The 15,133-nt window shown below is 34.5% G+C and overlaps 1 protein-coding gene across 3 annotated transcripts in view; it reads left to right on the top strand.

Moving 5' to 3' along the window:
• LOC140441542 (sodium- and chloride-dependent GABA transporter 1-like) overlaps positions 1–15,133 on the top strand; it is a 127,521-nt gene that overhangs the window by 46,861 nt on the left and 65,527 nt on the right. For 2 of the 3 annotated variants that reach the window (XM_072532331.1, XM_072532328.1), the window contains exon 1: positions 9,877–9,972. The exons of the other annotated variant lie outside the window; for it this stretch is intronic. In XM_072532331.1, the coding sequence (XP_072388432.1) occupies positions 9,942–9,972 (31 nt within the window). In that variant the 5' untranslated portion in view covers positions 9,877–9,941. Of the gene's footprint in view, positions 1–9,876; positions 9,973–15,133 lie in introns of those variants that run through there. 3 annotated transcript variants of the gene reach the window in all.

The raw sequence follows: 15,133 nt of genomic DNA, 5'->3' as shown, positions 1-15,133 counted from the left end.
TTATTTGTTACATTCTTTAAACGAATATCTACGAAGAATTTAGGTGAAATCGCTGGAATAAGCAATTCTATAAAACCAAGTGAAAATCTGCAAGATTTAATTCATTTATTTAGTTTAAAAGAACTGTAAAACTTTGGGAGGAAACTTTTATTTCCAAATCTTAACAGAAATATTTTTCTTAAAATTAGATTAGCGAATGCGCGAATTTCCTTGGAAGAGGAAAGAAAATCTTAACTGTCGTGACTGGACTCAACAACTACTCACAAACTAAAGCCGTATTTTTCTAATACTTCCTAAAATGAAATCGTAAGATAATAACAAGAAATAAAGATGAAAGAAATCTTTTAAGAAATTAATAAGGTTCAATATGTTGTTGAGTTTTATCACCTTTTGATTTCAATTTAATACACTCATTGACAAAAATATCGAATATTCTGGAATTTTCAAATTTTTTTTTTGAAAATAAATTCTGGTTAATTAAGGCGTTTATTGTGAAGAAAAGTTTATTTTAACAATGTTTAATGAAGTTTTATGCGAAGAAAATTGCGAAAAAGTATTGCTTAATGTTCGGTAAATAAGATTATTTTACTCTAAACTTAAAAGCTAATTTGAATTGCTTAAACAAGTCTTTTTAAGTGAAACAAGTTCATGATTAGTTACCAGTATTCTCCCTCTAACTCTTACTACTACCTGCATCCTTCTCTGTATGCTTGCAAGTAAATTTTGGACATATATCTGAGAAATAGCATTCCATTCATCTTGTGCAGCAAGTCGAAGCTCCTCTATCTTATTTGAAACGGGATTTCTTTGTCGTATGCGGTATTTTAGCTGATCATAGATATGCTCTTTTAAATTTAAATCCAGGCTAAATGGCGGACAATCCAATTTTCGAATTTGGACCTAATCAAGATAATTACTCACTATGGCAGCGATATGTGGTCGAGCATTATCGTGCATTAACATGAATCTGTCACATCCCATGTAACCAACATATGGCAAAACATGATTTTGCAGGCTATTTTGAACGTAAAAGTCACTAATCATCCTTCGAATCACTTCCACAAGTGTGGTGCGTCCCTCTCAACTAATACTTCCCTCCAAAACTAACGGTCTGGGCGAGATTGCAGGTATCGAATCGTTCTTCAACTCTTCTGCAGAGGTTGTTTCCACCATCTGACCTTCATAATTAGATTCTGGTCTCATCAGTGAAAAAAACATTTTCCATTACATACAGCAGTACGTGAAGATTGTAGCATCTCACTATGCACATTTTGGTAAACTCAAACTTTCGACCCTAGACCTTATTCATTCAGCGTACTCTTATTGAGAGTTAAGAGTAGTTTCGAGATTTTTATATATTTTTTCTCTTTTCCGAGAAATTTATATTTACACAATTGATAATCATGTATTTAGTTTTCCGAATGTTGAGGTCTACTTTATGCTCGCAGCTTTCACGCGGTCAAGTAAGATCTGTAGATCATTAGGATTGGTTGCTAGTAGCACACTTTAGTACTTTATGCTCGCAGCTTTTACGCGGTCCAGTAAGATCTGTATATCATTAGGATTGGTTGCTAGTAGCACAGTGTCGTCGGCGAAGCTAAGATTGTTCACGTATTCTCCGTTAGCTCAGATTCCTATTTCTAGGTTTGTGAGAGCTTTAGTAAAAGTTTCTTATATTGTATATATTAAAAAGAAAAAAATTTTTTGAATAAAATCCTTTATAAAAAGGTATATAAAAAACCCAGTTGGGCTATGTTAAATTGACAAAACGTTTTCGGAATAAGTATTCTATCATCAGTGTCCTAAAAATAAAGTATTTAACCACTTAATTAAAAAGAACATGAAATAATTTAAGTTTTGACTAAGGTTAATGTAAAATGTGGTTAATACTTACTAGTTAATACATACATGTAGCCACTAAATATGTGGGTAAAAACCCTTTAAAAATTATTAAATGAAATTTAGTTTACATTATGTCTAATTTACAATTAAGATGGTAAAGTTACCGTTGGATTGGTAACATGGCGACATATTACTCTACATTAAGTTGCAAGTCCTGAGACGGTATGTCTACGAGGACTTTATTAAAGCAACTGATTGAAATGACAATCTTGGCAGGTTATGACGGAAGTTATGACAGAGCAGTCAGTGTAACTGTATATGTCTATTTAAGACAGAAGCAAACGTTGTTTAAAATTGTGAAAGTTGAAATAAAATAAAATTATAACAGTATCAACCATCAATGTTATTGTTATAAATTATGTATGTAAAATGAAATGTGGTGAGAAAATTATGTGATTATAGTTAGGCAACCAACTATACAGTGTCAAGTGGTGTGATGAAAAGATTCTAATATAAGGCCCTTTATGTTTTAATAACATTTGGTACCTGGAAAATGGAAACTAGACACAGGTGGAAAGTTGGGTTCTTGAAAAAATATAGGAATTAATATATTTAATATGTGAGAATGTTATTCAATGAATGAAATAAAACTATTATGATATAAAGTTCATGTAAAAATTGACATAACTCAATTATATTAGGCCCTGTATGTCAAAAAACAACATTTGGTACCTGGAAAATGTAAAACTTCTTGAGTTGCAAGTTCATGAATATAAATATCTGATTGAGTGTTGACAAACTGAGTGATGTAGTTATATTTTGTGTGTTGACAAGTATATGAAATGGACAAAATTTGATGGTTGGAAGTGGTTTTGTAATATATTGGTCGTAAAGTACTCAACTTATAACTTGAGAAAAGGCCCTATCTGTTATAAAGCAACACTAGGTACATAGGGAAAATAAAAGATTAAGTTATAAGTTGGTAAGTTGAATGAACTATTGGTCTATATTGACTATAATAGTAAAATGAAATTGTTGTAGGTGGCTCTGTTAAATTTGAGTAAAGAGAATGAAAATTAAGGTGTTTTTGAGAAAATTGTGATAAACGGATAGACTACGGAAGGCTGAGGTCCCCAGAGAACCGAAGCCAAACCCCGAGGGAATTGTGTAGAGAAGTAAAATAAGAATTTAATAATATGGAATGGGTGGTGGATGACGGATGATCTGATCTGAATTTGGAAGTGTCGAAATAGAAGCATGGAAAGTATTGGTTATAGTGATTAAGACTTAATCTTAAGTTGATACTGTTATAATTTTATTTTATTTCAACTTTCACAATTTTAAACAACGTTGGCTTCTGTCTTAAATAGACATATACAGTTACACTGACTGCTCTGTCATAACTTCCGTCATAACCTGCCAAGATTGTCATTTCAATCAGTTGCTTTAATAAAGTCCTCGTAGACATACCGTCTCAGGACTTGCAACTTAATGTAGAGTCATATGTCGCCATGTTACCAATCCAACGGTAACTTTACCATCTTAATTGTAAATTAGACATAATGTAAACTAAATTTCATTTAATAACTTTTAAAGGGTTTTTACCCACATATTTAGTGGCTACATCCATGTATTAACTAGTAAGTATTAACCACATTTTACATTAACCTTAGTCAAAACTTAAATTATTTTATGTTCTTTTTAATTAAGTGGTTAAATACTTTTTTTTAGGACACTGATGATGGAATACTTATTCGGAAAACGTTTTGTCAATTTAACATAGCCCAACTGGGTTTTTTATATACCTTTTTATAAAGGATTTTATTCAAATTTTTTTTTAATATATGGTATACAGCCAAATACAGGAACTTAGTTTCCTTGTGGATATTAAAAAGAGTCGGTGAGAGCACATAGTTGTGTCTTGCTCCTCGTATGATTTCTACATGGTCCGTCAACTTGCCTTTAACTTAAACACACTGGTTCCAGTACAAATTCGTGATTATTCGAATGTTCTTCTGATTCGTTTCTACTCTTTGTAGGGCGGTGGTCATCTTCTGATGTTAACAACCGTCAAACACTTTGGCGTATTGAATAAAGCAAACGTAAACGTCGTAGATGACGATATGACATCTTTGAAGCAGGTTTGAACAAGTGAAAAAGTGTTTCTCGCGTACTCATGAAATTGCAAACTCTAAACTGCATTTAAGTGTATGATTCATAAGGATAATGATTGAAATTCGCACGTTTTCCTGAAAGTAGAACCGAAAATACTAAAATTCTGTATGTTAAGATCTTTGTTTTTGAGTGGCTTCTTTTAATTAAATAAATAAAACTAACATCAGTCAAAGGACTGATAAGGATTAACAAAAAAATAAACCAGTAGATTTAAAAAAATAAATATATCCTTAATAATTCGAAAGAGAGGATATTTCCCAATAGTGAATGTTTCTTATGAATTTTTTTTTATTTATATGAAAGATCTTATTATTCTTACAATTGTTTATTATAAATTTATAATTAGAGGTCACTTTATGCTACAAATATCCACTTTCAATATAACTAAAACCATGTGAACACAAAAGCAAACATACTAGCCAATGACCAGAATAAAGTTTCTGAGTTGATTGATTATTTGATTGTCAACTACATTTCTCCAAATTATTTTTACACAGACTGGTGCCAAAAACTATTTTTATTTCATACACCAATATTTCCAACCTTAACTAAAAACATCATTTAAAAAGAAAATAATCGAACGTCGACCAACTGACGTAGTGATTTACTTATTGGCAAAGTTTTCAGCTATCTCTAGAACAAAAAAAAAATAGAATTCTCATTTTACAACTTTAAAGTTAGAAATAATAAGATCATAAGATAATTTAGAAACTGACTAAAATAACTTCATTGGTTTAAACCTGCGCAGTGACTAATCCACGCAATGTTCCAGGACTAACCGACAGAGCAACACATAATTCGAACAAAAAACACACGAGGTATTCTTGTGTGAATGTGCGTAGATTTTTCAGCCAGGAAATTCTTCACAGGGTATAACTCGACCTTGTTCAAAAACATAGCCTTCTTTCGAAGATAATACCATGACTCCAAGCTTTCACGCTAAACGATTTGTCCTTGACATACAAACCAGCATGAATTTCCATAATATCATCTTATTTTGATTCAAATCCCTCGAACTTGGATGTTAGTCAAAAGATACATGCCTCTTTTAGAGACTTTAAAAAGGTTTCTCACAGGATATGCTAAAATTTACTTAAAAAATTCCTTGGAGTAAAGGCACTGAATATTTCTGAATTTATATTGAGATAGTCAACCAAATAAACAAGGATTTTAACGCCAAAAGATACTGTTCTGCTACTTTCTTTGACATATCTCAGGCTTTTGACAAGGTATGGCACATAGGACTACAAATAATATTAAAGAAACTCCTACCCTATCATTACTTCCAGCTCTTAAAATCCTACATAGAAAATAGACACTTCCTGGTGAAGCACGGTACCGAGTACACTAAGATATATCCTATTCACTCAGGCATCCCAAAAGGCAGCGTTTTCGGCCCCATTCTATATCTTTTATATACAGCGGACATTCCAACATCTAGTACTACTACTGTTGCAACGTATGCAGATGACACTGCTATCCTGGCATTCCACACAGATCCATCAACAGCATTAAGAAATCTTCAATCAAACCTAAATAAAATTCAGGAATTGATGAAAGTATTGCGCATCAAATCTAATGTATATATTGATAATTGTCTAATTCCTCAATCCGAGGACGCTAAATATGTTGGCATGCACTTGGATCGCCGTCTATCTTGGAAAAAACATATATTTAACTGTTTTGTATAAAACTTAAGAGGTCGCTGGTTAAATGATATTAGATAAATAATAATGAAGAAAAAATGCAATATTTTGTTTGTAAATAAATTAGCGAAAAATAGCAAATACAACTGTAAATAAATTAAGAAATTAACTGGTCTTACTCATTATTGTTGTCTGTACAAAGAATATAGACTTACCTTTTGAAATAATGATGTATTCGCAACAGACTGAAGATTTGGTAGGGGTGCATCACGACGCCTGGGACGCCGAGGCTAATAGGAGGAGAGACAAAAACTCGGCGCGTTTCGTTCGCTGTCTTGGGATGAAGTGTGTGTCTTGAGATCGTCAGGTCAGAAAACCACCCTATGGCCACGCTTCGAAGCGGTTGTTAGCAAGAGGGTATACCAATAAATCACTCTATTGTGTTGCGATTTTGAGTGGCGATAATTTAAGTTAATTGTGACCGTAATACGAAACCGTACACTTGTGTGCATATTTGTGACACATAATACAAAAGAGAAGTCAAATTCTCCGTACTTAAAACATAATACATGAGATAGCCAGTTTAACATTTTTACGAAATAACAGGAACCAATATATTTAGACAGAGTCGTTAGAATACAGCATTGAATTAGATCACATTACAGTACCGTAACAGAAAAATATTAAATGTAAAAATATGAAAATAATAGTACATACTTTCCCAAACATTAACAAACGAAAACAGCTTGGACTTAAATTGAGAAATATGTATTGGGTCATTGGACGCAATTCAAAACTATCTTTGGATAACAAAATTTTACTCTGCAAGTCCATCCTCAAGCCCATATAAACTTATGGAATTCAGCTATGGGGCACTGCTAGCGTCTCCAATACAAACATCTTACAGATATTCCAAAACAAGGTGCTAAATACTGTGAACGAGTGCTAGTGCATCCTAATGCGTTTGCTGGACAACTAAATGTGCGGAACGTCTTTTAAGTGCAAAGACTAAAACGGTAATTGCCGTCCGACTTTCCAACTGAACATAATAAGTGTATTCAAACTATTAAAATTTTAATTTAAGAATTGTAAAGAGGTTACTCACTGGAGTAACTCTCTACATGTCTGCATTTTTACCACACCAAATGCTTAATGCCCAATGGGCAGATTGTTGTACTCAATGGAGTTAATAATAAAAAAAAATATTGAGATCAGAATACAAATATATCGAACGAAAAATTATTTATCAGTCGAAAAAGTGATATCCTCATAAAGACGGATAGTGATACACAGATCTAAATAGTCACCACTGCAGTCACCACTGTTTGTCTATTAGGGTGGAGCGGAAAAAGTCTAGTTGGAAATTCAGTGTTTGCGGAAAAGTTGCAATTGGTAATTACACAAAAACAAAAAAAAAAAACATTATTCAAACTGACGTTATCTTCCGATCCCGCAACGGGCTTAAATACTATATTCTAGTCGTCAGACACAAAAATGCCAGTGAACCTCTAAGAATCATACGAACAAGTTAAATTTCGCCAAAAATGTCAATTTTAGGACGCTAAAAAAATCGATAACCAAGAATCTGCACACCATAGAAAGAAATCTTTCAAATAAAAAAATGTAGTTAAGATAATTTTAAACAAAAAAAATTATTAGCATTTTTTATGTAGAATGAACCGTTCTCTCAGAAACATCGAGTTAGAATATATGAAGAAGCTATGAGCATATTAACGTTTATATTAAAAACGGCGTCAGTAGGTGAGGCTAACGATCACACCAATATGGCGGTGGGATCAGGGCCTGACTCAATTATATTAAAACTACTATACAAATATGACTAGTTATTCAGAAGATTTAATCATAATCTAAAAAAAGTGCAATACATTTTTAATAAATTATGACTTAAAAATAAATTAATACAGTCAAATAACAAGTTGTATCTGAAAGAGATAATAATATAAATAATAATATTTTAAAGGGTAAAATAAATACACGGCATACCTATAAGTATAAAAGAAATACGTTCGTTTTACAACTTATATACATATTTGATAACTACAAATTAACTGACAATTAAAAATTTAGTTCAATTAACAAAGTTTGAAAAGTTATTATTAAAGAAACAACATTGAATATCTGCCGAATATCACAATGGAAATACTGTGTAGAAATAAAAATAATTATGTTGCAGTAGATAATAAGAAATTTTAAGATATTTAGGATAAAGATATTTCAGTATTTTCAAGAATAGCACGATCTACCTTACTTATAAGATTTTTTATGAATAATATTAATTTATTTTCTGAAGTACGGGCCATTACTTTCTTTACATTTTGTATACTAACATGGAACGTTATTCCTGAAGATTTTTTCTTAACATTGCTTCTGCTACTGCAAGTACGTTGAGAACAAGAAACCATTATTATGCACTATCACAATATAATATTTCAGTTTTTATAAAAGTATTATAAAACTAAAAATATTCGAAAACTACAAACGTAAACAATCATACACGATCTGTCAAAACGATCATAACAATATGGCCGAAGTAGGTCGTTTTTAGTCACGTGATGCCCTCTCCATAGATTCTAACTCGATGATCAGAAATAACGGTTCAAGCGAACGTCAATTTTGAATGTCAGTTACGCGCGCGAAATCAATACTCAATAAAATTTGTAGAGTAAAGTAAAGTAGAGTATGTATTTAACTACATAACAGATACAAATATTGTTTGTAGCAAGTCAAAAAATATAATAATACATAGTATTAAAAAAACGAAAATAAAACGTAACTTAAATAATTATATACAAACAAGAACATATATTAAACATAAAAGATTTATGGCAAAGTTACGGTAAGCAGCTCAGTGAATGTTCTGCAATGAGTATATATTCTTCTGAGCAGTAAACACAATGCTTTAGAAGATTTTTTTTATAACTTTATGGAAACTATTACAGCTTAGGTGTTTTATACTTCTTGGTATAATATTGTAATAGTTATAATTAAGACAATTTTTTCTGAAATACTTAATCTACAGCGATTTGTTCGTAGGTAGTGACAGTTTCGCGTATTATGAGCATGGACATCAGACCGCTTTATTAAATTTTCTGTTTTCTGTGAATTTCAGTTAGAACTTTAAATATCAACAGACTAGGTAGCGGCATAATTTTAAATTTGATAAAAAAATATTGGCAGTGTTCTAGATCCCTGCTGGACCCCACCTCGTCGTCTTGCCGTGGAAGTGGATGCGTGATTATCGACACTCCCACGGTTCGAACTGTTGAACGCTGTTGCTGTAGGACTTTCAGTACATCGTTACAATATTGAAGAAGAAACAGGCTTTAAAGCCCTCATAGAAGAAGGAAGAATAAAAAGAGGAATAAATAGCAATCATATCTCTCATATCGATATTAGAAAAGTTAATATGCATAGGTATTTTTTGCTTTTCTTTAATAAACCAAAATAAACTAGATAATACAAATGCCAGTGATTAATAGAAATGAATAGAAACAAATATCACAACTAAGAATAATTATGCAGCTGATCACCTACATCAAAGTATGCATCACATTGTATTTCCCCATACTCAAAAGCCCCCAGATATAAATTTTTATACATAAATGTCCACAAACATGAAAGTTATAGCCAAAAATAAAATTTTAAATTTCAACTTTAACACCCTGTATCTCTCTTTATATCAACATTGTATTCAAGCAAGTTGGCTGTAATCGCAATATTTTAAAGTGTAGAATCTATCGCTTCTTTCTGTTCAATTACTGAATTTTAAAATATTTTTAAGTATATTAAAAGATATGCTTTAATGTACATCGCAAAAAATGTTTTATGCTTATTGTACAATATACTATATACTAATACAACTCGAAACGAAACGTACCAAAACACAGTAGAGATATAAAAGATATAAAACATCTATTCACATGTAGAGAATTTTACTTTGTATCAAATTGTCTGTAATAAAATTCATCCTGCGATGAATGCTAACAGAAAATATTCACGTGGACATTAATACCGCAAAATATATCCACTGGCAATTTTCAAAAAATACCATTCAGCAGTAACGGAATTTCACGAAAATAAATATTTCTGAAGCTTTTATTAAAAGTCTATATATTCTAAATTTGACGTAAGCCTCGTATGATCTTGACATTCGCCAAGTTTAAATATAGCGTGAATAATTAAAGATCCAATTCTCGTCGAAATGAAATTACTTTTTAGTATAGTAATTAGTTACCATCGTATTAAAGTACTGTGAAAATGACGAACTGCAAAAAGAAAGTGCTTTACGGTGGGTATTTTGGTTTTCGAATGTTAGATAATGATTTTTGGTTGTCATAGTAAGTCTTTTGATTCTGTTATAACACTTCTAAGTACTATCAAAAAAAATCAATCTCTTTTTTCTTTTAGATTTATTACTCTCGGTGAGCTTTTTGTGTTTGTGTCTTCTTTTGTCATTATTTTTTATCTTCTTTTGTTATATATATATATATATATATATATATAACTACTATTTAAATAGGAATAAGCCACAATTTAAGGTTAAAGTACGGTTATTGACGTTTAAATTTCCACTTCGGAAATCGCTCTCAAAATACAAACATTCTCTAATGTTGTATTTAATCTAATTAACCTTTAATTGTGGTTTATTCCCATTTAAATAGTAATTACTTAAACATACCACAAGAAAATAGCTTCAGAACAATATATATATATATATATATATATATATATATATATATATATATATATATTCCCTAATTCTACAATATTCCCTGCCTTCCCTCGCTCAACTGTTTCCATCTCTCTCTGTTGTCTCATTCTCCATCGTTTACACCTCTCTTACTCATGACGTCGTCTACTTCATTCCTCCAGGATCTTCGGTGTCGTCCTCTTTTCCTCCTTGTTATGGGGCTCCATTCGGTTATTCTCTTTATTCATCTGCTGTCGCTAGTTCTTCTTACATGTCCATACCACTTTAGTCTTTTTATTCTATATATGTTAGTATGTCTGTTTCTATTGATGTTTTTTGCTTTATTTCGCCATTACTTCTATCGATTACTATCCATTCTTGTTACTCTACAGCATTTTCGCAGGCATTCCATCTCTGTTGCTACTACCTTACTGCTGTGTTTATAATCCAATTTTCAGACCCATATGTCATAATACTTCTAACTTCTTCTTCAGGTACCATCTCCGCTACGGAGGTTGGCAATCATCATAGCTATTTTAATTTTTGAGGCAGTAGCTTGTGATGGGTTGCTCTTTCGGGGCGACAGACTCAGTAAAATACAGGTTTGAAATAAAAATAAATCTATTAAGTATATATATACAATAAATAAAAACTAAAAAAAGGAATTCTACGTTGTATACTTATAAAACAAAAATAAAATGAATTCTACGTTTCCGTCTGGGTCCCGCGATGAATGAATATTCCCCGGCAAACGTCTATAAAAGAAAAGAAACTAATTAGTACTACTAATATACTCGCTTTCGCTTCAATTCAGAGAAAGCTCCGTATATGCTCGCAAACAAAATATTTAGCTGTGCAGACCCACGGCAATGTTCAATACACAGTGCCGACGGGTTCCGCTTGGCTAAGGACAGAGTATGATCCTCAATACGGAAATCTCTGTCCCGGTTGGTTCTGTGCAGATCCACGGTAATGCTCAATACGCAATACCGATGGGTTCCGCTTGGTTAGGGACAGAGTATGATCCTCAATACGGAACTATCTCTGTCCAGAATGTCTAGCTGGTTCACTACACCGGCGAGTCAGGGAGCCTAGAGCGCTAGCTACAAGACTGTCTAATTTCGCTATTCACACGCCTTAAATAGCCGTTCTGAATCTCCCTTCGCCGTCACGTTGTAGAAGTGGATGCGCAAATATTGACACTCCCACGGTTCGAACTGTTAAACGATCAGAGCAGATCGTTACACCCCCTTCTCTTTGAAAAAAAAAAAAAAAAGTAACATACCTTTTTTTTTGTATATATGGTGTCTACAGCCTTGTGATATCATCTATCCCTCTCGGTATCTTTATCACAATTTTCCTCCCCACGGTTTTAAATCTTTTACATGCGCCGTCATCTGCTTGCGGCTACTACTATCGGCCAATTTCAGTTTTACTATTACTGGTGATATCACTGACGTTACTATGTATGGTCCTGAGTACTTCGGCGCTAGTTTGCTGGTGAAAGCTGCACTAGCCGATGATAGATGGTGTTCCTTTTTCATGACTCGATCTCCTGGATGTGGCTGCCAGTCTCTTCGTCTTAGATCGTAATGTTTCTTCTGGTCCTCGAAAGCGTGTTCCATGTGCACTTTTGCTAGTTCTCTTAACGCTTCTAACTTGTTTAAGTTTTCTGCATACCCCTGTATATCTTGTCCATTTGTCGCCTCTGTTGTGTCTAATTCCCTTCCGAAATTAAGAAGCGCTGGTGAAAATCCTGTTGAATCGTGTCTTGACGAATTTATGGCGTAGCAGAATTCTGGTATGAATTTGTCCCAGTCTTTATGGTTATCCTCCACGTAAGTAGCTATCATCGTTTTCAGTACTTTGTTCATTCGTTCTACTGGATTGCATTGAGGTGAGTACGGCGGTGTTAGAATGTGATTTATGTTATAGGACTTTAGGAACGCCTTAAAATTTCCGCTTGTAAATTGCGCGCCGTTGTCCGAGATGATTTTCTTCGGGATACCGAATTGCATGACTACTTTTGATCGTAGAGTGTCGATGATTGAGTTCGTAGATGCTGCTCTTATTGGCTGGGCGACGACCCATTTGGTAAACCGGTCTTGCACGACTATTAAGAAAATGTTTCCTTTTGCAGATCTTGGGAATGGTCCCATTAAATCAACTGAGACAGTATGCCAAGGCTTTTCTACAGTGGACGGTTGCATTTTCCCGGCTGGTTGCATTTGAGACGGTTTATATTGGAGGCACTTCGTACAGGCTCTAACGTAGTCTGCAATTTGTTTAAACATCTTAGGCCAATAGTACTTTTGCGCTATTCGGCAAATCGTTTTTGCAATTCCTAAGTGGCCTGCTTTGGTCGAGTCATGATTTTCCTCCAAAATATCTTTCCTTTTATATCTTGGTACGCATAATTTCCATGGGTTATTAAACTCTGGGTCGGCTAAATTACGGCTGCTCCAAACGTGTTTATATAATTTCTCGTTTGATATTTGTAAATCCGGGAAATCGTCTGGGTTCTGGAGTACATTCCTATATAAATTATCGTACCAACTGCATGATTCCAGTTCTGATGCTAATAATTCCGACTCTGGTTCTTCGCTCTGGTTTTGTTGTGGTTGTCGTGACAAAGCATCTGCTACCTTGTTGAGGACTCCCTTTCTATATATTACCTCGAAATCGTACTGTTGCAGTTCTAAACTCCACCTGGCTAACCGACCTGACGGGTTTTTAAGGTTCTTTAGCCATTTGAGGGACTGATGGTCTGATATGACCTTAAAATTGTATCCTTCTATATACGGCCTCATTTGCTTTATCCCGTACACGATGGATAGACATTCTTTTTCCGTTGTGGAATATTTTGTCTCGGCTGGTGTGAGGGTTCGACTAGCATATGCAATTACTTTATCCTGGCCGTCGTATTTCTGTGTTAGTGCAACTCCAAGTCCACAGTTCGACGCATCTGTTTGCAGGTAAAATGTTTTCGAAAAATCGGGGCATGCTAATACTGGGGCCGATGTAAGTTTTGATTTTAGCTCTTCAAACGCGTTTTCCTGCTTATCGGTCCATTTCCATCTTATCTTCTTCTTCAGAAGCATGTTTAGCGGTCCTGCTATTGTCGAATAGTTCTCTATGAATCGGCGGTACCATGATGTTATTCCTAGGAACCGGCGGAGTTGACGCACATTTCTCGGTGCTGTAAGTCCGGTTATAGCGTTGGTTTTCTCCGGGTCGGTTTTTATTCCTTCTGCTCCAACCACATGTCCTAAGTATCTGAGTTCTGACTGGCGAAACGTGCATTTCTCGAAGTTCAGCTGTAATCTGGCTTCTTTCAGTCTTCGGAAAACTTCATGTAGGTGATTTAAATGCTCTTGGAGCGTTTTAGATATTACTACGATATCATCCAAGTAGGCAAACGCGAACTCCATATCGGGAGGTATTACCTTATCCAGTAGGCGTTGGAAAGTGGCTCCTGCGGAATGCAGTCCGAATGGGGTGGTTTTGAACTGAAAATGGCCTTTTCCGGGTACGCTGAATGCTGTTACTGGGCGGCTTGTTTCTTCTAGGGGTATTTGAAAATATCCCTGTTTCAAATCGAGGGTCGATATAAAATTTGCTTCCTTAAGTCTATCCAGAATTTCCGATATTCTGGGTAACGGATATGCGTCCTTATCTGATAGTTCGTTGACTTTTCTAAAGTCAATGCAAAATCTGTACGAGTTATCCTTTTTCCTAACTAGTACAATCGGTGAACTCCAACCACTTGTGGAGGGTTCGATGGTTCCTTCTTTTAACATCTTGTCCACTTCTTGGTTGATGATCTGTAGCATTGCGGGATTGTGCCGCCTATAAGGCTGCTTGACTGGATCGCACTTTTTCTTCAATTTTATTTCGTGTCTTATTAAGTTGGTGGGTCCTGTTATGTTCTCAAACTCCCTTAGTTCTTTTCTTAGGAACCTTTCTAAATCCGTATTTTGAGTGGAGTCTTTTAAAGTGTTACATGTCTCTTCTTGATGTTGTATGTATTGTTTGGTCGTATGTTTATCGAATTTAAGTTCGATAGAATGGTTCCTGAGGAATTCCACTCCTAGTAATGCATCTTCCGTCAACCCTGGCATTACTATGAATGTTTGTCGGGTTTGTAACTTATCGATCTCGCATTCAATTGTCAACTTCTGGTTAAGCTCAATTGACGCTCCATTTGCTAGTCTTGTTCTCCCGCTGTAGCTATCTAGAGAGTCCTTGTATATCTGAGCTATTCTATCCCCGACGTAATTTTTAGTAGTTCCTGTGTCGATGAGCGCTCTGTATGTTCTTTGCCCTATTTTTAGTGATGCGAATAGTCGAATGTCATTGCTTGCTGGCTGTGTAACGGCGAAAACGAATGGAGTCGAATCTTGTTTTACAGACTGGGACGACTCCTTGTTTCTCCAGTCTGTAATTCGTTTCCCTGACGCCTGAAACAGCAGTCGCTGCTGTAAACTCCTTCTCTGCCGCAACGCGAACAAAACTTTTTCCATGGGTTTTTGCGGTTTTTACGGCTGTGACCTGGCATCTTGCATCTAAAGCATGCCGTTTTCGCATCGTACTCTGCTTGGTCCGTGCGTCTCCAGTTTCCACGGCAAATCTTATTTGCTCGGGTCTTTTCGTCTTCTAGAGCTTCGTATTCCTGGGCTAAATCCTGTAATTCGGCTAAGTTTCCGAAATCCCGGCGGCGAGCATAAAGCTTATATTCTGGTAACAAATTTTTGTATAT

Source organism: Diabrotica undecimpunctata, chromosome 5 (assembly GCF_040954645.1).
Source record: "Diabrotica undecimpunctata isolate CICGRU chromosome 5, icDiaUnde3, whole genome shotgun sequence".
Classification (NCBI taxonomy): domain Eukaryota; kingdom Metazoa; phylum Arthropoda; class Insecta; order Coleoptera; family Chrysomelidae; genus Diabrotica; species Diabrotica undecimpunctata.
Note: the sequence above shows the minus strand (reverse complement) of the source record. Positions and strands in the feature narration are given on the sequence as shown.